Source organism: Cyprinus carpio, chromosome A22 (genome assembly GCF_018340385.1).
Source record: "Cyprinus carpio isolate SPL01 chromosome A22, ASM1834038v1, whole genome shotgun sequence".
Lineage (NCBI taxonomy): Eukaryota > Metazoa > Chordata > Actinopteri > Cypriniformes > Cyprinidae > Cyprinus > Cyprinus carpio.
The window spans coordinates 15,717,936-15,741,145 of NC_056593.1; the positions used below are offsets into that span (position 1 = coordinate 15,717,936).

The 23,210-nt window shown below is 40.4% G+C and overlaps 1 protein-coding gene across 4 annotated transcripts; it reads left to right on the forward strand.

Annotated features, from left to right (window-relative positions):
* Positions 1-5,241: 5,241 nt before the first annotated feature.
* On the forward strand, positions 5,242-22,939 carry LOC109098583 (max-interacting protein 1). 4 transcript variants are annotated; one of them, XM_042712113.1, is made up of 7 exons: positions 5,242-5,553; positions 7,766-7,868; positions 11,260-11,289; positions 18,725-18,839; positions 19,804-19,993; positions 20,285-20,463; positions 20,499-22,939. In XM_042712113.1, exons 1-6 carry the CDS (start codon positions 5,340-5,342, stop codon positions 20,446-20,448), a joined length of 816 nt encoding a protein of 271 aa, XP_042568047.1. In that variant the 5' UTR covers positions 5,242-5,339; the 3' UTR covers positions 20,449-20,463; positions 20,499-22,939. The 4 variants fall into 4 exon arrangements, with proteins under 4 accessions (XP_042568047.1, XP_042568048.1, XP_018967730.1 ...); XM_042712114.1 differs by having other exon boundaries at positions 20,503-22,939; XM_019112185.2 differs by having other exon boundaries at positions 20,285-22,939.
* The last annotated feature ends 271 nt before the right edge of the window (positions 22,940-23,210 follow it).

The window sequence follows — 23,210 nt, forward strand, 5'->3', positions numbered from 1 at the left end:
AAAATATGTTGACATATCTTGATAGGAAATGCGAAAATACACAGTTTTTCTTTTTCTTTTTAAATAATCAACTTTTAAAGGATAATAGTTGGTTTTCTTTAATAACAATATCACAATTCATTGGCGTGTTTTTTCCTTCAGGTGCACAACTAACTTCTAACACGAAAACTGGCAATTTATTAATTGCTAATCAAAATGTTTTGACAGTTTATGACAAGACATACAAAAGTGCATAGCACACAAATATGCTGTGTTTTGTTGCTAGACATCGTGATGTTTCTAGCATAAAACAAGTATAAAAATACAAGTATTGTGTAAGAGTTTGTTGTTAGCATGTTGCTAAGCTAATAATAAGTATTATAACAAAGCACAAATATGCTATGTATTTGTAGACTAATTTTGGTATCAAATAAGAGTTTATAGTTAGCATGTAGTTAGCTTGTACACTGTAAAATTGTGACTATTTCAGATATTTCTTAATTTTTCTATTTGTTAATCAAAACATTTCACACAAGACAAGTTTACTTGGGAATATTGTTTAAACCGGTAATATTTTTACAGGCTTTTCCTGTGTTCCTGTGGCTTGGTGTCTTTTGTGATACTTTTCACCAACAATGGCAGTTCCTTAATGACCTCATCTTCCAAGAAGTGACATCAGCCCAAACGTCAGCGAGTATTAGCGATGGATTTCTATCAGTTCTGATGTTTCGTAGTTTGTCTTGCTTTAAATCATTCCATGCTGTTCAATAAAGTTCAGAAATTCATATAGGCCTAATGCCATCAAAAATTGTGATTAGCTACAGTGTTCAGATGTTACTGCATAACACGAATAACCTACGTATAACCTCATATGCTAAGGTGTTATTCAGCTAATTCCTGTAAATATTTCTCCCTCCCTGTTTACAGAGGTGGGTGAGGTTTTGAACATGATTAGACAAAAATCCATCAACACTCGATGAATAAAGGCCACACACAGCTGATTACACTTTAGACAAAGAAGGCCAGTTAAACAGCGCTAGCTTGTGCTAGTCTGCTAAGTAAATGCCTCTAGGGAGTCACTCACAGTTTACACTGATCACCATCATTACAGAACAACAGGGAAGCTAAGAGAATATTTGTAGTGGGGTTTTTATACTCAGAGGTCAGCTTTACAGTGTAAACACACGCCAACATGCGCATTCAAAACCCGAACGAGAAACACAGGGAGGGTCATCATCAGTAATTCACACTTAGCGGTGAAATGTAGCACCAAATGTGAGAAGACTCTGCGTCACTCTTAGTGCTGAGTATGGTATACAAGTTTCAGAAGCAACCGCATATCCTGTTTCATTTGACCAGCTATTACTTAAGACTGTGACTTACAGCTCGTACAGCAAATCGAATCTCGAATCTAGATTTCTAGAATGAAACAGCAATAGCAAGGTGACAGAATGGTGATTAAGTTCGGTGTAAATGAAATTCTGTCGAATGTGTACAAGAATTGACGAATAACGCAACTTTGCGATCACAAGGCAAGAAATTATGCATAGAAAACGGCCAATCGCAGTTCAGTATACAAATAGATGTAAACAGGAAGAGCAGTTGCAGTTTATATGCAGATATTCTCTGGTCTGCTGGAGCGCGGTCATGTGTTTTGGAGGAGGCGTGGCTTTGGAGAGTGATTTGCAGGGAGGGTGGGATCTTATGCTTTCAAACCTAGCTTGCTATTGCTAGCCTCTCCGAAACTGCCTACCCTACCTTTAACAAATACAGCCCATCTAGACTTAAAGTATCTACAAAACTAAGTTTAAATGAAGTGTGTACATTTAAAAGTTCTTGAAAAGGCCTGGAGCCACAATGCTACATTTTTTTGAATGATTGCTAAGATTTTAGCATATTGCTAAGAAGTTTTAGTTGGGTTGCTTACTATCGGTATGGTATTCTGATCAAATTAATTTAACCAATTTGTAGAGGTTACTAGTACAGCTTGTTTTTATTAATAAGGTAGTGCTTTAAGTTTTTAAGACGAATTAGGCTGAAATTTTGGGATTGTTTAGGATTTTTATGGTCATAGAGTTGACTACTTTAGCATTAGCTGACTTGCTAACCCTAAGTATACTCAATACTTATGTAATGTAAAGAAAAAGGATTTTAATAAAGTGCTAAAATGTCACTACTGAAATGTACAGTTGTATTGAGGCATTTTAAAACTCTTTTTGTCTCACACCTGTGATTTTGATGGAAGCAGCGGCTCGAAGCTAATTATCAAACGCTCACCCCCTAAAGTGAAGCTTTCCCTAGAGTGCCACAGATTGTTGGCATTTATTCTGAATGTCACAGAGTGAGCATGTAGGTGGAGAGACACCGTCAGTATGAAGACATCTGGGAGGAGCCTGCGATTATAGCAGTTCCATTTTGACAATATTAGCTACTTCTTCATCCGCAGTCTATTATCACAATTACATATTTATTTCCTCCAGGACCTGATGGCTTTGAGCACGAGAGCTCCTGGATTCCTCCGTGAAGAATTTCAAACATGTTGTTGGAGAATGTTTAAATGCTATTGTTGGGCCCCAGAGCTTCAGACTTGACTTCCACTTACAGTCACGGGTTATTGTTTCCAAACGTTGCCAGCCCAGTAAGAGGATACATTTTTAATCGGTTGTGGGAGTTGGAGCCGCGGGTCTTGTGAATGAGCGTGTTAAATATTTAAGCAGGTGGACGTGGTCTGGATGCCGGGAGCGGGGGATTGGCTGGTGCCTGTTGTCATGGCTCCCGGACACACTCGCGAGAATGACGACCCTAACGAGGTAGTCTGACCCCGGATAGCCTGCAGTGCAGGATGGTCATGTTGGCTTTAACTAAAGCGCTGATCCACTCATGGCTCCTCTTTAATTAAGGTCTCAAAGGGCTTTTTAAACGTGACTGATTGTAAAGAGCCATAGAAGTGCTGGGGGTTGTAAAATGCCATTAATAGCATCATACACATTTAAAACAAAGGAGTGAGAGGTTTGAGTGGGACTTGAGCAAAGGTCGCAACCTTTTTGGTCTTGTCCAAATACAAGGAATGCCCTCATACAGGGAGATCTCAGATCCATTTAGCTTTGAAAGACATTTAAATGTTACATAATACAACATCGCTGCTACCCAACAGAGAACAAGCGGTTCTGAATACTACACTTCAGTTCCTAAGCTTTATTCCTCAAAGAAAATAATCGTAATAATATTTCACAAAATTACTGTTTACATTTTATTTTTCATCAGCTAACTGCAGTTTGTTGAACATTAGAGACTTAAACCAACAAACAAGCATATAAAAACACAAAAAACTAACTTAAGAAAACCTGCAATAGTGTCTCAGTGAACTAAAATAACACTCAGACTAAAGGTGCAGTTCATGACTCACTGCTTCTGCAGACAACATCAAGGACTCGGTAACCTCGCTGATGTAATAGTTCAACTAAACAAGCCTTTTCAGCTCTGCTTGTCTCCCACAATGCCTTGCATCATCATCAGGTGTGTGAGTAGCAAGCACTGAAGGCCACGTTACCAATTTCTGTCCTTTTAGACGTAGAGCTCGCTGGCTTTCTTGTGCTTTCCACTTTCAAGTTTTCTGTGAACTTCACATCAAACGACTGAAGCCCTGTGCATGGCTTTGAAGTGCTGGGGAGAGCTGAGCTCTTGTGCCGGCACTGGGAAAAAGCTGCCTTGCTAAAAAAGTCAAAGACCGCAGGGAATGGACAGTGAACTCAAGCCTCTCCGCCCTCCCTGTGCTGCGAATGGTGTCTTTGAAACGTATTCCACTCTTCATAATGATGTTTTAGTGCTGCTGTCCGCCACCACTGAAGGCATGAGCATGTGTCAGGATTTGGACCTTTCAAGGTTTTGTTCAGCCAGAATCACTCATAACCTAAAAGATAGACTATATAGGCAGTGTGAATGGTCACTCATAAGAGGGTATTGAATATAACAGCTGCGGTCACACTATATTTTGAGCATGCAAATTTCTTCTGACACTGCAACGGATGACGAATAACATAACGCTATGTGGCGCCTTTATAAAAATCATAATTTCAACATATAACAAATAAATATAAAAATGTACAATCTACACTTTCCTGAAATGTTACAAACTTGTGGCTTTGAAGTTTATGTTCTTTGTATTCAGCTAGGCAGTGTGGTTTTATTATTGATTATGGCATTATAGTTTCTGTTAATATATTGAATTAGATTTATTTATTTTTCTATTTTCTGTCACTTTAGTTTTAGTTAATATTTAAGTAATTTTGTTGCGTGCTTTTGTCATTTGTATTAGTTTTACAAACTAAAAAAGCCAAAGTTCACCAAAACTGAAGCATCAAATTTTTTTTTTCCGCATGAACTCGCATTTCCAGTCTCCAGTCTCTGTATGCAAATGAATGGAATTCAATGGAACAAAAAAAAACTCAGTGACTGCTCCTTTAAACTGGGTGTGACAAAAAGTTTCACTGCTAATCAAACCAAAACCTGACATGTTGTCTGGGCTCTATAATGCTTAATAAAGTTAATGAGCCATAAAAAAGTCTTAAAATGTCTAAGTAAGGGACGATTGTGGACTAATTTCAGTTTGTAAGAGCCATATCACTGTGTTGCACACATAGCGTTGCATTATTTTTGTAGCTTAGCAATGCTTTGTATGTCTGGTAGTATGGCAGAATCCACAATTGCATATACACCTACTATATAACAGAAAAACAATATGTGATATTTCATATTGTTATTTCATAAGAGTTCCAGAATTACAGTACACACTTTACTATCCCATGAGTCCACAGGAGAGGACTTGTGAATGGCATGGAAGCGATGCAACCGACATCGTAGGTCACATGACACTGACAACACGACTGTAGTATGTCAGGATTACATTCATACTATATAAAACAAACTTTAATAGCAGTTACAAAGTAATTACTTATTCAATATATCAATATATAAAAGTCAATATATATTACTATTTGAATGTTCGTCCTACTCACTTTTAAGATGTTAGACCTCAGAAACTAGAGTAACCTTTGGTCAGGGTTTATTTGCTTACAAGAAAACTTGTAGGTCTATGTTTCTCTCAGTGTTAGTTGTTATATTACACGAACATTGTTTGAGGAAGGCACGGGCCCAGGTTGATGACGTCATTGTTTGGGGGGTTACGTCGTAGACGTGACAGCGAGCACGCGGCGGACACTAGGACCCGGGAATGCCGACTTGCTTTATCTCCTCATCCATTACATTGCCCTCATTTATTCAGTGGATCCAGTGAGCGCAGCGCAGCACAATAAGTCACATACAGTTTCATTTCCAGCCCTATTCAGCGCACGGGAACGAAAATGGTGAGGAGTGAGAGGCAACGAAGAGAGATGAAGGCCGAGGAGTTGTTTCTGGAGTCCGAAGCATCTCTAGATCAGCAAGATTTTGAGATGTCTACTTGCCCTTTCAATGACGTCTTCAGAGACTCTTCCGTGATAAACACTTTCCTGACAAATGTGCAGGTTTTACTGGAGGCTGCGCGTTACATCGAGAGCGCCGAGAGGAAGGATGGAAGTAAGTGAAATTAGCGTGCACTTCTGAGTGATTTCGACTCTTCTGCGTAATGCAGACAAACTGTTTCATTGTCGATAGACTCAGACAACAAAGGATCGAGTTCAACGAACAATCAGCCAAGTAACTAGACGAGGAACATGTGCAATGTGCCCCGATATGCGATGCACAGCCACGAAGCTTTTAAAGGATCAAGTTTCCAAAATGTAAAAGGAGACCTTTTTATATATATATTTTAACATTTTTAAAATGCACATGATGGAGAAACTTAAATTGCTTCATGGCTATTTTAACGGCACAAAGTCACATAACGCCACATTTCACATTTCTATGTTTCATTTCATGTGTCAGAGACACAAAAACAGGTCAATAATCCCCTCTGCAGCGCGCTATATGTCCCGAATCACAGGCTGACTGTCCCAAGCTGGCATGTACTGTCACACGGGGCAGTTCAGAGTCTGAGACATGCCAGGCTGCTTGCAACCTCCTCCTCTCGAGGAACATAAACAAGTATATAAATAAATAAATAATCAACATTTGCAATACACACGCTGACGTCACCTCTTACTGGGGTACACTGTAATTTGCACCCAAACCTATCCATTACGCACCTACGAGAAGAGAGTATGTATGATGATAAAACGATTATCGTATAAATAAAGGCATTTTATCATGTCAAGCTGTTTTTGTTTGAGCATTAAACTGTGTTTTGTCCAGGAAGGAAATCTATTTGGCACCCATGTTTTTTTTTTTTAAACTCATGTTAATGTATAAGACTGGTTGTGTATATTATTATGAAGAGAGGTTAATATAAAGCACTTCAGAAACAATAGATTTTTATCATGTTTTCGCCATTCGCTCTTAGTTTTCATTATTATTCATAGCGATTTAAAAGAAACCCGTGTCAAACCGGCTAAATCTGATTTTTTGTATGCAGACTGCATATATATCTACTTCTAAAGAGTTCTCCAAATTGCCTTCCTGTTTCTTAGGGGGTGTGTTCACATAACATCCACATGGAGCACTTTGCGCTGCTCTGATTGGTCAGTTTACTAGCTTACTAGGGCATCTGACCAATCACAGCGCTGCGGTGCGGTGATGTCATATGTTGCTGGGCCTGGTTTAAACCGCCTGGAAGCGAGGGATTGTGGGAGATGAAGTGCGCAGTATCAAAACGGGAAACAGAGCATTAAAACACTTTTTTTAATCGTTAACTATAACACATGTAACGCAAATTTTACTAAACACATTTCCGCTTGTTACATGACTACTTAATTAGCTTGGAGTGTACAGCTATGTAGGAAAACTGGGATTCTTAACGTTTGTTATTCATAAAAATAATGAATACAATAGTAAATTGTGTATATATATACATATATACATATATATATATATATATATATATATATATATATATATATATATATATATATTACTAGTCTAATTGACTATATATTGACTTAGTAGACTTATTCCTGTATAATGTACAATGAAACAGTCGCTAATAAACTACTATAAAAGATAGATTTAACTATCCAAGCAAGGTTATTATTTTAATATGTAATAGTGAATCAGCTTGTCCATTTCGAGTTAAAGGGCCAGTTGCGTGAAAGACTACATTTCCCATGATGCCCCGCGCGGAGGTCTCGATCCTCTCAGCTGTTAAAAACAGAAGGTAAACAAACTGGGGAGGAAGAAAGAGCGCAAGCAGCAGGGACTCCGCGGGCTGGGCTCTCGGGGACTCTTTTGTACCTGTTTCTATTCATTTTATACACTTTGTATCCGACTGTTTTCCTAAAGCACTTTTACTACTTTGATATTCAGGCACCGGATGTTTTATTTGAGTTTAATCTCCCGTAACATACCGCGAGTCTCGACGGTTCAGCAGAAATAGAAACAAAAACACACAAACGAGTGAATCGTCGGAGGATATTCAATGTCATCGTGATCCCAAATCAGAAACAGAAACGCGTCTAGATTTATCCAAACGATGACCGCTGTGCTGAATATCCAGAGGTTACTGGAAGCAGCCGAGTACATAGAGAGGAGAGAAAGAGGTACGCGGTATTGATATTTATAACATGCAAACTGTCCTCTCATGCAGCTCAAGGTGCGGATCGACTGTGTTTTGAAGCGCGTGAGGGTTTTAAAGGGACTTGGCTCGTTTCTGGCGAGCGATCAGATGTGTGACACATTTCTGCGGCGTCTTTTTCAGAGTCTGAACACGGATATGCCTCGACCTTTCCGTCTATTCAGCACTCCAGCTACCAGAGACAGAGGAAACTCCGAAATAAAAAGTGCAGCAACAATCTCAACAGGTAAGCACCCTATACTTCCACGACAGGGGGAAAAAAAACTGCTGGAGAAGAGCCAGAGAGAGACCACACTGCTGTGACATCTGTCACTGCTTACTAATGGCTTGAATAGCTAATTTTCTAGTCGCCTTTATGGATTGTTTTTGTAATGATAAAAGCAGTATAAACTTTTAAATGCATTATATGAGTAGAGCAAAGTCTATCAGATATATATGTTTAATGAATTAGGCAAGTCAGCGTTGAAAAGAAGGTGTATTGTTGTTATTTTCGTTGTTTTGGGGGAGGGGAGCTCTCATCAGCTGATTGTCAAACGGGACTGCTGCAGCGTTGAGGTTAGGGACCGTGTGAAAACTCACGTCCTGTTTTCGTCTTTGGGTTTCGTTTGCAGCGAAACTCTGCAGTGTCGATATTCTCGGTTTATTTGGACGCGTAGGCGGTTAATGTCTGCTAAACAGTCAGTATAAAAAAAAACAAACAAAAAAAAACAATCCAGTTTGCACTGTTGGTTCTCACGAGAGGAGTACTTTAATTTTCGCCCCTGTCCCTTGCACACACGGCTCTTATTTACAGCAACTGTTGTTTTCTGGCTGCCAAGGTGAACAGCCTGAGGCGTCTTTATTATATTAAATTTCCATGTTATTCTCCTTCTAAAACACGGTTTGGAAAATGATCGCCTGTCTTTTTCCGCTAAGTGTCGATTTCATAAAATAAACTAATCGAAAATACGATATCAGGCGTTTAATCTGTGTGTTTACAGGCGCTTTGTTAAATCACGAGAATGGTGCGCGCGGATATGATGCCAAACTATTTTATGTTGGTAGACAGTTCACTAGCTTTTGAGGTGGCCAAAAAATCATCCAGGTAGGCAGCTCACTGGGTTTTATGAAGCCCAGAATTGCCAGCTGGGTTAACAGTGTAATACCCTTGTGCAAATTTGCCATGGGTTTACTGCAAATGAAACCAAAAAACACGGTTATTATAGTTAAACCATGGTTTTGCTACACAAACCTTAGTTTAAACATGGTATTTGAAGTAAAGCTGTTGTTATACAAAATGTAATCAATCTGCAAAGGCAATGGTTCACTTCATGTTTACTATAATACAACCATGGATAATTTTCATAAGGGTAGGTTTATTCATGTTTAACATGCCATCTAGGTAGGTAACTTTTTTTTGTGTGTGTGGTGTCTAAAATGTCGTATGTTAAGGTAGTTCTCTAGGTTTCGAGATGCACAGAATCTCTGTTATTGTAGGCAATTTACCAGGTTTTGTTATGGCCAAAAAATGCCATCTAGTTACAGGTTTTACATTGACCAAAAATGCCATCTAGCTACAGAATTTGAGTTTATCAAAATGCCATCTAGCTACAGGTTTTATGTTGATAATAAATGCGATCTAGCTACAGGTTTTATGTTGTTGATAAATGCCGTCTAGCTACAGGTTTTATGTTGATAATAAATGCGATCTAGCTACAGGTTTTATGTTGTTGATAAATGCCGTCTAGCTACAGGTTTTATGTTGATGATAAATGCCGTCTAGCTACAGGTTTTATGTTGTTGATAAATGCCGTCTAGCTACAGGTTTTATGTTGATGATAAATGCCGTCTAGCTACAGGTTTTATGTTGATGATAAATGCCGTCTAGCTACAGGTTTTATGTTGATGATAAATGCCGTCTAGCTACAGGTTTTATGTTGATGATAAATGCCGTCTAGCTACAGGTTTTATATTGATGATAAATGCCGTCTAGCTACAGGTTTTAAGTTGACAATAAATGCCTTATAGCCACAGGTTTTAAATTGACCAAAAATGGTGTCTATCAACAGGTTTCGAGTTGACCAAAATGCCGTCTAGCTACAGAATTTGAGTTTATCAAAATGCCATCTAGCTACAGGTTTTGCATTGACCAAAAATGCCATTCAGGTGAGCAGCTCATAAGAGGGTTTTTTTCTTCTGACAGTGTGCGTGTGACTATGTTTAGTGTTGTGTGAGTTGTCTCCGTTTTGTTTCATTGCATTTCTAAGTAACAGACATCTTGATGACTGATCTCAGGTCTGTGTTACTGTACACAAAGCGAGCACTGATGGAGGGAATGTAAAGAAAACACTATCTGATCATCTGGCATGCCTGTGTGTGTCTCCTGAGGGGAGTTCATTCAGGCCGCTTCGGTTAAAATGGAGATGGTGGAAAGATTGTAGGGAAAAATACTTTTCCACATATGTTTAATAACATATGTGGGCAACCCAAGTTTTTGAGCATTAAAACACAAGATTTCCGCACTTATGCTGTGAATAATAACTACAGAATACACCGGTGTAATGAAAAATGTACTAGCAATTTTCTGCCAGTACATTATCAGTTACATTAACAAACATTTCCTTTAACCCTAAAACACAATGCAATGTGTAATTCAAACTACAGGTAAAAAAAAAAAACACTTGACAAATCAATTCATGGTCCCATTTGAATGGACTTTTCCTAGAGTGTATATCTTTTGACACTACTCATCCTGTCAAACAAAACTGTGTAAACACAGCCATACTGTTAGTTTTTTTCACCTGTTTTTTCCTCCCTCGCTCCATTCCTCCTCCCCCCTGAGCTTGCAAGCATCCTTCTGTGCAGAAGTGGCAATACCATAAGGTCAGCTACAGGATGTTTGAAAACACGGTCTTGGTATTAATAGTTACCAATAAAGGGAAGTGGTCACATGACCCACGGAGAATAGGCCCTCACTGCAGCCACATCTTTCTGCCCCTGCAACGGCATTGCCATGCACCGGTTTGGCCGGCCATTTAGAGCTTTGGAAAAGCTTTCAGCATGTTGCCACACAAAGAGCCTCTTAGGGGGACGGCTGATTCACTTTACATTATCAACATAACACTGACTCGTGCTCTCAGAGAGGGCGAGAGAGAGAGAGAGAGAAGCGCATCCACTGGCACTCACTCCTTGTATGTAGAGGAGAGCTCTCTCACGTGCTCGCATATAGGCTGGTCATTGTGCTCGCTTTCTCTGCTCTGCACACTTCATTTCTCGGTCTTTTCGTTGCAAACAAAGAGTTGCAGTGACATGTGGGTCATTTAGAGGAGCCTTTATAATTCCCTCTGGAGCCACTGGATTGGTTGTGGCTTGTTCAACCCCCCAATAAAGATTAATTAGTAAATCCATTGGAACCCTTAATGATGCATAGCCTTGTGCTTTATGAGCGGCCAGGCTTTTTTTCATGTACATTTTCTCTGATCTTACTATGAGAGCTGACGTTTAATTAAGGAGATAAGTGCTCAAGAAATGAGCTTATTCTTATGATGAGGGTTATGAAAAAACCTTGCACTTAATTTACCATAGGCTCACAAGCAGGTTGATGTTTGCTCATGTATTGCTTCTGCTTTGTTTTATAGGTCCACACACAATGAGCTAGAGAAAAACCGGTAAGTACGATTTATAAATTATTTTTTACCCTATTACAGTGTAATACTGAGAAAACTGGCAATGATAGGAAGTGTCACAAGCCAATATCACTTAACTTGCAACAACCACATAAGAACTTGGACATGTGCACTAAAAGTCATGACTACAAATAGTTAAGATTTTAAGAAAAACAACAACAACAAAAAAAGGTGGAAATTGGAAAGGAGTCCCAATATGTGAGCATTGCTTTAGTTTTTTGTTTAGTTTATTTTGGTTGAAAACAGTGATGTATTGCAGTCTTTTACTCACAATCAAAATTGGAAGTTGGTGCTTTGCAGTTTGGTTGCTGTATTTCCTGCATGTTTTTTTGTAGAGCATGGGCATGCAAGTATCAGTAAAAGCAATGTGAGGGAATAGCTGACATTTGTCATAGCAGGAAAAGACTTGCAGTCAACATTGTAAAGATCTGTAAACACTGTACACACTGTAAAGTTATGCAATGGTGGTCTTAAGTTATAAAAAGTTACAAAAACAAAATTAAGTATCATGAGGAATAATATTACAGTGCTTTGATGTATTATTTTCCCCTTCACCTCAAGTGTTGAAGCTACTTTTCAAAATTGCTAAAATTTGAAAAAATAAAAATGGCATTACAAGGGGCGAACAGGAAGTTTGAAACACAGGAGGATTGTCCTCAGCTTGTCCCTGGAGCAACAGGTAACTAAAAGTGAGAGTAAGAGGTGACCCAATTCTGCTAATATAAGGGCATTCCCACTCCTCAAGGCTCACCCGTCCCATGGTTCTGCACAACTACTGCAGCCTTAGTTTCAGATTACTACCCAGAGTCCAGGGAGACGACAGAAACCAGAGACACACTCATATGTCCTTTCTTTCACAATGTCTTTTGCATAATAGGAAGTCCACAGAATGAAACCAGTAATTACTGTAGGTGTACATTATTAGCAGAATACAAGTGTGATTTCTTTGAAATTCCCCAGACTCATGGGTGGTGTTTTTCTTTTAAATCACTACCCGTGTGTGGACTAACCATAATGCGCGAGTGTTTACAGATGATGGACTGTATGTTCTGGTCTCACGAGTACTTATCTGATAGGCATTAGACTCCAACCGTGCGGGGCCTGCTGTTTAGGCTCTGTGCACGCAAATACTGGAGGCTCCACTTCAAAGACTGAAAATAACTCTTGTCTAGACTAACAGGAACTCCTTTGTGACCCTCTATATGAAGACCTGGAGCTCTATTAACTTTTCTTAAGCACAGCCTAGTCATGGAGTGTCACATCTATTTGCTTGCCGGTCATTTCGGATGGGACATGGGTGAGACTTTTCCGGGGTTGAATCATTGGTGGACCAAAGCACACAGTTTTACTTGAGTAGTTTTAAATGCACCATATGTATGTGTGCATGCAAGTAGACTCATCTCCTCCCAGACCAGCTGGGTTTCTCAGATAATGTCTACAAATGTGAAGGGTTGTCAGTGCGCCGGCGTGGGGTTGTATGGGTTTGGTACAGATAAAGAGGACAGGGCTTGTTGGACAGCCTTTAGTGTCAGCACAAACAAATGTTACACAACACAATATGACGAAGGTACAGTCAGTAGCCACACCCAACACCAAACCATATTATTCCTAACTCCATATGAATTTTAGAGTTCTGGAAAATAGGACACCTTTTGTACCTAACATCCCTTCCAGCTCAAAGTTGTAATACACCCCTTTCAACCCCCAGTTGTGCCTTGAGTGGCCTGACTGGAACACAAGGGGACAGTTTCCTGCTCACCAAAGCCTTACTGCAGTTCCAGGTGGTAAGCGGTGACCATTTTGTGTCAGTTTCTGTTCGATGAAGATGTAAGAGAGCTCACAGCGTTTTTGCATGTGAGAAAGGAAGAGGAAGGAGATGAAAGCCGTGACCGCATTCCGGCCTCTCACAAACCACCACACATATAGAGATAACACACGTGTGTTCATGCAAGCATGCCGCCGTTTCATCTTATGATGCCTTTGAACATATGTGGTGAGCCTCAACATCCTGAACTTGGGTTTGGTTGCACAGTTCGGATGTCAGAATGGAAGATGTCGAATTAAAAGGAAATCACTGATTTCATTTCCAAGTATGGGCATGTGTTTGTTAATTATCGGGTATATATGAAAGCGAAGGTGTTTGGTTGTGTGTTAAGCACGTTGTCGTAGATGTGTGGGCCATGGTGTGTTTGACAGTCAGAATGCAAAGGCTCAGGAATAAAGCTGCCAAGCTGGCTTACTGAAAATAGACCAGAGGCCCTAAAAAAAAAAGATCTTTTCAGAACGTAGAGGAGCTCGGGCTGATTGGCTACAACACACTTACACTCACAATCATTAGGAATAAAGTGTGTTTAGAAGATACAATGTCATCCATTGCCAAAGTGTGTTCCTCAAGAACTCGCTGCCGATTACCTTCCATGTTGTCCTCCCTGTTTTCTACGGCAGTACAGAGAAAGCTGGAGTCAGAACATTCCGCTTCCCCTGGGAATTCCGGAAACCCCTGGAAGGGAAGCCAGTACTGGCTGTTCTCCTTGACCTGATGCCTTGTAAGCTTTTCTTGGCCAACAAAAGCAGCTTAGGAAGCGTGATCTTTGGTCAAGTAAGCAATGCAGACTTGCACACGTGCCAGGACATGTTTGCAATGCACGCATAGATGTACACTCATGCTATGGAAGGTTGACAAAGCTTTGGGTGTTTTGGATGAGTCAGGAAGGACACACACCCCTGTAGCAGTCTTTGGGCTATGTCTGAAGAGTATAGCAGAGGACATTTGAGATTCAGAGGCCACTAGTGCTCTGCATTGCCCCACATTTACTGTGCTCTGTAAAAGAACACCACGTTTCATTGCACAGAGAGACCCAATCTCACTTCAAATGTAACACGCATGGTTACTAGTGTATAAGGTTACAGAAACAACACACAAACAGACCCACATCCATGATGGCCTCATTAACCTTGCTATACATCCACACCCAATATTTTAAGACTCCTCCTTACTAGTGTAACCAAATTATTGAATCTAGATCTAGGAAGCACGTAACATTCCTTAATGATACAGTCAGTTGAGTGTCACCAGCAACACCCTTAAAACCTGATAATGAAATTTTGTATGGTTTTTTTTGTTTCTACATTGTGTCAAAATATGAGAGTTTGCAGGCCTGGCAAGGTTGCAACCAAAAATTCAAGATTGGCGCAAGGACCAGATATAATTGCTTAACGATTGGACATTGAAAAAACCCATCAACCACTGCGGTCGAAATATTGGGATGACATGTACTCTTCAATGTTTGTGGTGGTTACGGCCCTGAGGCCTATCACAGAGTGGCATATATTGAGTTATACTTGGCCTAGGGAATCATCATGGCAGGCGGGACAAAGCTATACTATCCAGCCATCCAGTCAAAGCCCCTGAAGATCGTCCAATCATAGCCAGCCACATTGATCTGCACCTATGTTCCTTTGCTTTGTGTGTCATGGCCTTTGATCTGATTACAGAAGTGTCCTATGGCTGTTTGCCCTTCCACCACCACTGTGTGTGTATTTTTTTGTGTGTTCGGATTAGGCGTCCTTCCAGGGAAGGAAAGTAAAGTGGATTGAGTGGATTTTCTGAGAGAGAGTGGTGTGATCCAAACATCTGGTGACGTTTCTGTTTTCTGATTTAGTGCCGTTTGTTTTTGGGATCACCTCACGTTTATTAGATTATCTGAATTGTCCACAACCTTCTAGCCAATTGAAAGAGAAAAGAGAGCCGTACAATAGAGAATCTGTGTTTTCCATGCACACAGCCATCTGCAGGAGCTTTAGGGTTGGGGGCAGCAATCACATGACCACACACACATAAACTCTATGGGCATGTGAGTGGGGTCTGCTGGTCTGGGCAGTGTGGAGCAGATTACAGCTCAGCACGTGTGAACTAATCCAAGAGTTACTGATGAGCCAGAGTGGGCCTTGCTCCACCACAGTTTGTATATGCTCCTTTATGTCCCTGTGGATTGTAGCCATTGCTCTGCCAGTAGTGCGTGTGTAGCCAGGGGTACAGCAAAGGTATATCCTCGGCCCGATATAGGTCTCAATCTGTGTCCCCCTACTATGGATGGGTCCCAACTTTTGACTACAACAATTGACTGTACAATTGGACAATAGACTACTTCATCCACATTTTTTTATTTGTTTGCCTGTAGGTTATTTATTTATTTATTTATATATATATATATATATATATGTTTTTAGGCATCCCACTATGAAAATTCCATTTAAGATGTGGATCAAGTTAAACGTAGTCCAAGTAGCCCATTTTATTACTTTATGCTCTGTTGATTTTAAACGAGACTAGTCAGTTGACTAGCTATATGCAGGCAACCCACGCACTGGTCGATTTTGAAAATATGTATTTTCCACATCCACCATGCTTTGTGTGTAGTACAGTAAGATGTCATTGGTTTGCCATGCATGGCTCAAAAGCTTCTTTGTTTGCAAGCATGTTTATGTAGAGTGCCATCATAGTTTCTGTCTGTACTCTCTTTCCATTGGTATCTTTCTCTTCCTCCTACCTCTTTATTCATCTCCCTTTCATTCCCTCGATCCTGACTACCCCCACCCTTTAACTTTACATCTGCAGCCATCTCTCCCTCCTTCTCCCTCCCTTATTCTCTGCCCATATTTGAAGGTTGCCTTCATTCCCAGTGTGAATGTATGTTGCTTTTAGGTTGGTACATCTCTCTAATGTCATGCTAGCATTGCTTTTCATCCAGTTTTTTGACAAGATTACATTAAAATGGAGGACTAGCCCCAATAATGACCTCCCATCTGTGTGTGTTTACGTGGTGGGGGAGGATACCGCTCTCGTTTAATCTGAGAGCTGTTCAAGAGCTCGGGACTGATACTGATATGATAGGGACACGTCTGTGCGCTCACCCAGAAATTACGTGGCCAAACCTTTAAATAAAACAAGCTGGTAACCCAGATGAAGCTGTCAGTCCTGCTGTATTGATCAGATCCCGAACTAGAGCTTGAGAACCCAGAGTCTGTTCTCGCTCTGTAATCTGTGTAGTGGTGTGCAATAACCCAGACGTGTGACACGACGCTTCACACGCATCATGTGAGGCAATGGAGAAAACAATACTACAGGGAATCTGTGAAAAACAAACAAACAAAAAAAATAACATGAATGCACATTATATATTTCAATTGTTTGTTTGATAATTAAATGTAATCCAACCAATTCACGATCATGACAGCCCTGACTATGAGCGTGAGTGTTTATTTTTATGAGTCATTTAAAGGAATTGTGAAGATGTCTTGTGATAATAAAATTCTTGCTCAGGGTGTAAAAGAGAGCAGGTCTGAACACGCTCAAACGTAAGAGGCACGTTTGATTTGAGTTATTATTAAACCGAGTTGTAGAGTTCTCTTAATGACTCATGCAGAGGAGTATAAAACTTGGCATCTTCTGCCAGTGCCAGATCTTGACCAGAAGAATAGACTCAATTTGCAGTGTTGAAGCACAGATTCTGCACTCCCGCAATTATCAAGGGTCATTCATTTACTCAGTTCCAAAAACAAATGCATTTTAAGGCATTATAGTTAACTTGTTTTAGTCACATTCTCCTTTGTGGAGAAGGCAATCCCAGAATGCAATAAAAAAAGTATCAATAAAAATTTTGATTTTACGCAATATTTCTGTGCCCAGTATTGCGCTGTTAGCTTAGCAGCATGCTAATGTCATCGGACTCCATTGGAATCAAGTTGAGTTTCCCTTGGCAGAGGGCTGTTTTTATTTGTCTATTTATGTTAAGTTTTTCAAATCAGCCACTTACGAGTTTCAAAGATTGTTTACTCTTAAAACAAAGGTTCCGAAAGTAATTTTTCACATGCCACAGAAAAAACATTTTTTAGTTCCCCAAAGAACTTTTCAGTGAATAATTAATAAAAAAAAACCTTCTTAGTGTTACGAATATTTTAAAAGTCTAAAAGAAAATTCCACTCCAAAGAATCTTTTGTGCTGTGGAAAGGTTCTTCATTGATGCCAATAAAGAACTCTTATTTTTAAGAGTGTAGCATGCCTCCTTAGAAGGCAGCTGCCTATGTAGGAATCACACTGCTTCTTTTGATTTTGCAGCAAAGCTAATGTGATAAAGTTCATCTGTGTTACATAACTTTACTGTGCATGCATTGTTGTTGACACCGCAAGTTATTCATAGTAACTGAAACACAACTTACTTAACCTAGACCTTTTTACATCTAGCTTTTGTCTCTGCGTGTTTTGTTTTCTCACGTTATGCAACTGATCTTTTTAGGTACCAAAGAAACTATTTAACTGTTTAATGCCTGATGTCATAATTGGGTCTTTTAAAGATGTTTTTTTTTCACTTAGGCTGGAGACGACAGACTTAGTGATTGTTCTTTGGCACGCTCTCTGTCTGCTGACTGAAACAAAGTCATATATCACGCCACACGCAGACGAAAGCAAACATTCACACATACATACTGCCTTCCCGGAAAACACTGCTTGAGTGTGTGACGTGACACTGTCATGTCTGGAGACAGATATATAGATAGCGTGAGAAGTATTTTAAAAATATTTGGGTTACATCTGATTGCCATGGTGAAGGGATTGTTGGGCAAAATGGGTGTAGACGAACTAGAGGCCTGGTGCAGTAATTTGTATGAGCTACAAGTAAGTCTAAAATACCAGTCTGCCCCCTATAGCCATTAATGCACCAGGTTGATCAATCAATGTCCACACACACCGAAGCAGACAGTGGAGCGTCTGCGACAGGCGTGTGTGTGTGTGTGTGTGTGTGTGTGTGAGAGAGATAGACAGTAATAACTGATAACAGTGCCCTCTCGGTGGTGCTCAGACAGCGCGATAAGGCTTGTGATAAATCTACCTTCATTGTCACAGGCCAGACAGCCTGTGTGTGTGTGTGAGAAAGAGAGCAGAATCTTCATTGCCTATAAGGTGAAATGCAAACAGAATTAAAGTTGAAAAGTCTCAATAACACAATTACAGACAGACGTGCTATATGCAAACACAAATACTTGTAAAATATAGACAGAGAGTCTGCTCATGTTTTAAAGACGGTGTCGCATGTCAGTGTTATTTTAGTGTCACTGATATACTATTATAGTTCTTGTTAATATTTTAAATGAGATATACACACAGGATACTTTTGCATCAGAAAGTGAACAATCACAACCTCTAGCACTTTGAGTAACTAGAATACAGTCTTGAAGTAGTCCGTGTCATGTGTGGGTGTGTGTGCATGGTTTGTGTTTAAGCTACAGAATTAGGTGTAGTCTAATATGTTGGTCAAATCACTCAGGTACAGATTCAGTAACAGCGAGTTCATTGCATTTTTTTTCTTTTAGGGCGTGTGTGTGGATGAGGCTGATGTTTCTGTTTGTCTTGTTTCAGGCGAGCCCATCTTCGTTTGTGTCTGGAGCGATTGAAGGGTCTCATCCCGCTGGGACCAGAGAGCAGCCGCCACACCACTCTGGGACTGTTAAACAAGGCCAAAGCACACATAAAGGTAAAAACACTGGAGAGGAGCTCCTAAATCAAGCCAGTGGTGTTAGAGCTGTGGCCTAGTGGTTTGCGCACATGCTCTGACACATTGAGCCTTGGTGCTTATGTGGGAAATTAGAGTTTGAATTTGACATGCCACATTTCATATCTCTGCTTGTGATGTCTTGTCCACTCTAAGCAAAAAGAATAAAAAAACCTAAGGTATCACTACATTTTTTTTTTAACACTAAGAAATTAACAGGTTTTTGAAAGAAGACGGTTCATTCACATGACATGAAGTCTGTATCAGTAGTTTGATTTATTGTATGTAAAATACTATTCACATTATTTACATCCGCACATTTAGACAGCCACAACACCTTACAAAAAACCCCCCAACAGCTTCCTTTAAGCAGAGCCACGTCCCTTAATGTGACAAATCAGTTTCTATCCCTTTGTAAAACAATGTCAAGAACCACAGACAGATACTGTCTATTGTTGAAAATATGTATCTGATAATAACCCGGTATTTTCAGTTTAGCTTTCATTCTAAAGTCCTACTGGTTTTCCCCCAATAACAGGTTAAGCTGTCCTGACCAGTTATGTGTGTGTGCACGTGTGTGTGTGTGTGTACGCATTAGTGGTTGTAGCTGGGGGTCATGCTGCATTGTTCTAGCGTAATGTATTTTAAGGTCACGTGTGCAGGGATTATTGATCTGAACTGGGTTCAGAACTGTAGTAAACAAATCCATCAGTCATATGAGGCTGTCAAAACGCACACCTCTTTAACTCACCCGTCCTGCTTGCAACATTTCCCAATCCTGAAGTGCTAAAACGAGACAAGATAATTTAAAGGTCTTGTAACGCTGAACATGTCTTTGCCTATGCATTAGCTGTAATAACCTTTGATTACAAGTGAATTCTTTTGCATGTGCCGTTAGTGATTTTATGTAATTATCCGTGAGTCACCGTTCTTTGTCTTCCCACAGAAACTGGAGGAAGCGGAGCGTAAGTCTCAGTATCAGTTGGAGAATTTGGAGCGAGAGCAGCGTCACCTCCAGAGGCGACTAGACCTGCTGCGGGGCGGCGGGGGCGTGCTGGAGGGCGAGAGGATACACACTGACAGCATAGGCTCCACCCTCTGCTCTGAGAGATCCGACCGCTCCGACTCAGACCAAGGTTTGAGCTTCATGTTAATCTTGTTATACATATATCTTAAGTATAAATATAAATCTGTCTACCTATTGCTCTATCATTCTGTCTTGTTATTGTTCTATGGTTATCCATCCATCTTTATAGATATCTATGTCTGTCTATCTGTTGTTCTATTTCTATCAATCTATCTGTCGCTCTAGCATCTATTGTTCCGTCTTTAATGCCAAGCTAGATATCAGTCACCTGTTCATGTGACATACACGATGCTGTAAACTTGTCGTCTGATTTTGTTTCTCTTTCTCTTTGTGAACACAGAAGAGATGGAGGTGGATGTGGAGAGCACAGAGTTCTCTCATGGAGAGCTGGACAGCATTAGCACAGCCAGCACCAGCGATCTGGACGACCACAGCAGTCTACAGAGCACTGCCAGCGATGAGGGCTACTCCTCCTGCAGCATCAAACTGGCCTTCAGCTCATAAAACGAGCTCCCCCTTTACACACACACACACACACACACACACACACACACACACACACACACACACACACACACACACTATCCCAGCCCTCGAAATGAGTCCTGCCTCCTAGCCAGCTTTCCCTCCTTGACCAATCAGAGACTCTTATTTAAGTCAGGTGACCAGAACACCGCCCGCCCTATAGAACGCCTGATGTTTTAAGTTTGTGAATGTATCTGAGAGAATATGAATGAGATGGAAACAATCTGTGATTGTGATTTAATTGGGTTATTAGATGTTTATATTCCTGAATAAGAGACTTTTCTGATAATTGTCATTATCTAAATCCCCTTTTTCCGAAAGGAAAGCTAAGATGTATAAAAATAGATGTTTAATTTTTAATCCAACCCCCTGATTGTTAATTCACTACATGAATGGGTCGTGAACTGGTCACTAGTGAAACATTCAACTAAACCCACCCAAATTGGATCACCTGACATGTGTAACTCCATATCAACACAAGAAACCCAAACCTGTTGATTTCCTTCCCATCTGATCTAATGGTTCTAACGTCGCTGCTCAACGGCGACGAGGACTGTCATTGGTGCTACGAGAAACAAACCAATAAAGCAGAAAGATCTACTGCATTCATCAAAGACAACAGAAAAACTACAATCCCATGGCTGTGGGAATTTTTGGTGCATTTAAACTGTGGAGCTACTTTCCACGCAGCAGCTAAAACCCAGCGATCTTGCACTCGACCGCATAGAGCCCTCCGTAGAACTGGCGCCACGTCAGAGAAATATCCACCCCCGTGTTCAACTAGATGTCTGTTCTGGCAGAAATCAGCAATAAACTCTTGTAGTCTGATCAACAAATTAGCACTCCTACTCCTGAGACACAACGCTTGTGTCAATCCAAAAGAGCAACGCCAACTTGCTCGTTTTTGTACATAAATACGATAATTTAATAAATTAAAGTTGAAAAAAAAAGCTAGTTACCCATGGGTAGAAATTGCCTCTGTTGCTTGTGTTTTGTGCATTTTAAATTATATTTTTGCAAAGATCTACTATCTTCCTCTTGAGAGTCTCTTGCGGTGGCATGGACAGTATTATTTGTTCATTATGCTGGATGAAACCTACGTAGTTTCAATTCTGTGGCTGCCCGAGGAATTTGACGACTTTTTAAAAAAACAACAAAAAAAACTAAACAACCAGAAGAAAACCAACACACTGAAGTACTTAAAATCGGACACACAAGAACGAGTGACCGCAGGCAGTGGTCTGTTAAAGACGTGCTAACTCTGAGTGGCTCTCTTTATTTATTCGATTTCATGTTCAGAATTGTATTTCTTTTAAAGCTGAAAGGCATTCCACTACTAGTACCGCGCGCTGTGGACGTGGAGTGAGCGGCGCATGCGCGTCAAAAAAAGGCACGAAGTGCTAAACTCTTCCTTCCCGCTGTAGTAGGCTATGTTAAACTCATTCATTTTTTCTTTTTTTTTTTATGTGTGTGTGTGTTAAATGAAGCATTCAGACTTAATTAACTTTCCTTAATTCGTATTTATTTTCTCCCCCGATCCGAAATCGGAGGAAAGGGTTAACTTATTTCGCTCGCCAGATCTTTGATGGCGTTCCCCTCCCTTTTAGATTATTCCCAAATCTCTTCTAAACCGTAAACTCACTCCGTCTGTGATTTATTATTTGTATTTTTATATTTTCTCCCTGATTGCAGAGCCGTGTTTTAAAGCCAAGTCTATTTTGTAAACGCTCCGCCAGCAGAAGAGCAGTCCGGACATCTGCTAGGTGTCCCGGTCCAGCATCAACCAAATGCTTCTGGCTGCTGAATGGCCCATATGTGCGGAGCAGTTGTACTCACCCCTGTTAAAGAGAGTTTTAGTAGTCGGATGTAAATTCATTGCATTTTGAACAAACTCTTTTGGTCGCGCGGACGAGCGGAGATATCACGGAGGCGTTTCACGCGCGTTGAACTGAACTCAGCGGTGCTTTATCAACACCTGGCCAAACTCTGTTGTCTCCTCACAAAGAGGACACGTTGCTTTTGTCTTTTATTGTCCCTCCTTTTCATTCTTATTGTTTTATGAATCTGCACTATTTAAAGCCGGGGCCCATACTGAGATGCCAGTGCTTTTTCGTTTTGTTTAATATTTTGAAGAGAATGGACCGTGTCCTGTTGAGGCCACTTAGCGATCCAGGCCTGGATTCAAGGACCCTCCAAGAGAAGTGGTGCTGGTCTGGGATCAGCGCTCCCGTGTTCTCTGTCAGTCGCTCCGGAGGAAAACAAAAATGCCGAACAGATCCTGAAACGGCATCTGTGTTATATCAAGAGACTCGGGGAAATAAAGGGTCTGTTAAAGGCGAAGCTTTTCCAGCCGGAAGGAACAGAGGTCCCGATGAACTTGTGGCCATTCTTTGTAAACATGCATTCTGATTCTAGCTGTGAGTTAAAATGCAATACTTACAATAAACACCAAGATTGTCAAAAATTTTCAGGAAATGCCTCATGTTTCTCTTCATTTTCTTCTTTGTTTATGTAAATAGTTTGAGGTTTTGTGTAAATTGAAAACAACGCAGCATCTGTGCAATATCATGGCCTTAAAAATCTCCAGTAGCCTATTGTTTGAGTTATTGTGTAGTGCTTCAATAAAATTTATGCATAATTTTATTTACACATACATAATTGTCCCCCCACCCCCCCACACACAGACACACAAAAACAAGTATTTTGAAAAAAATAAAGAGCCATTTTGTCTAGCAGTATGC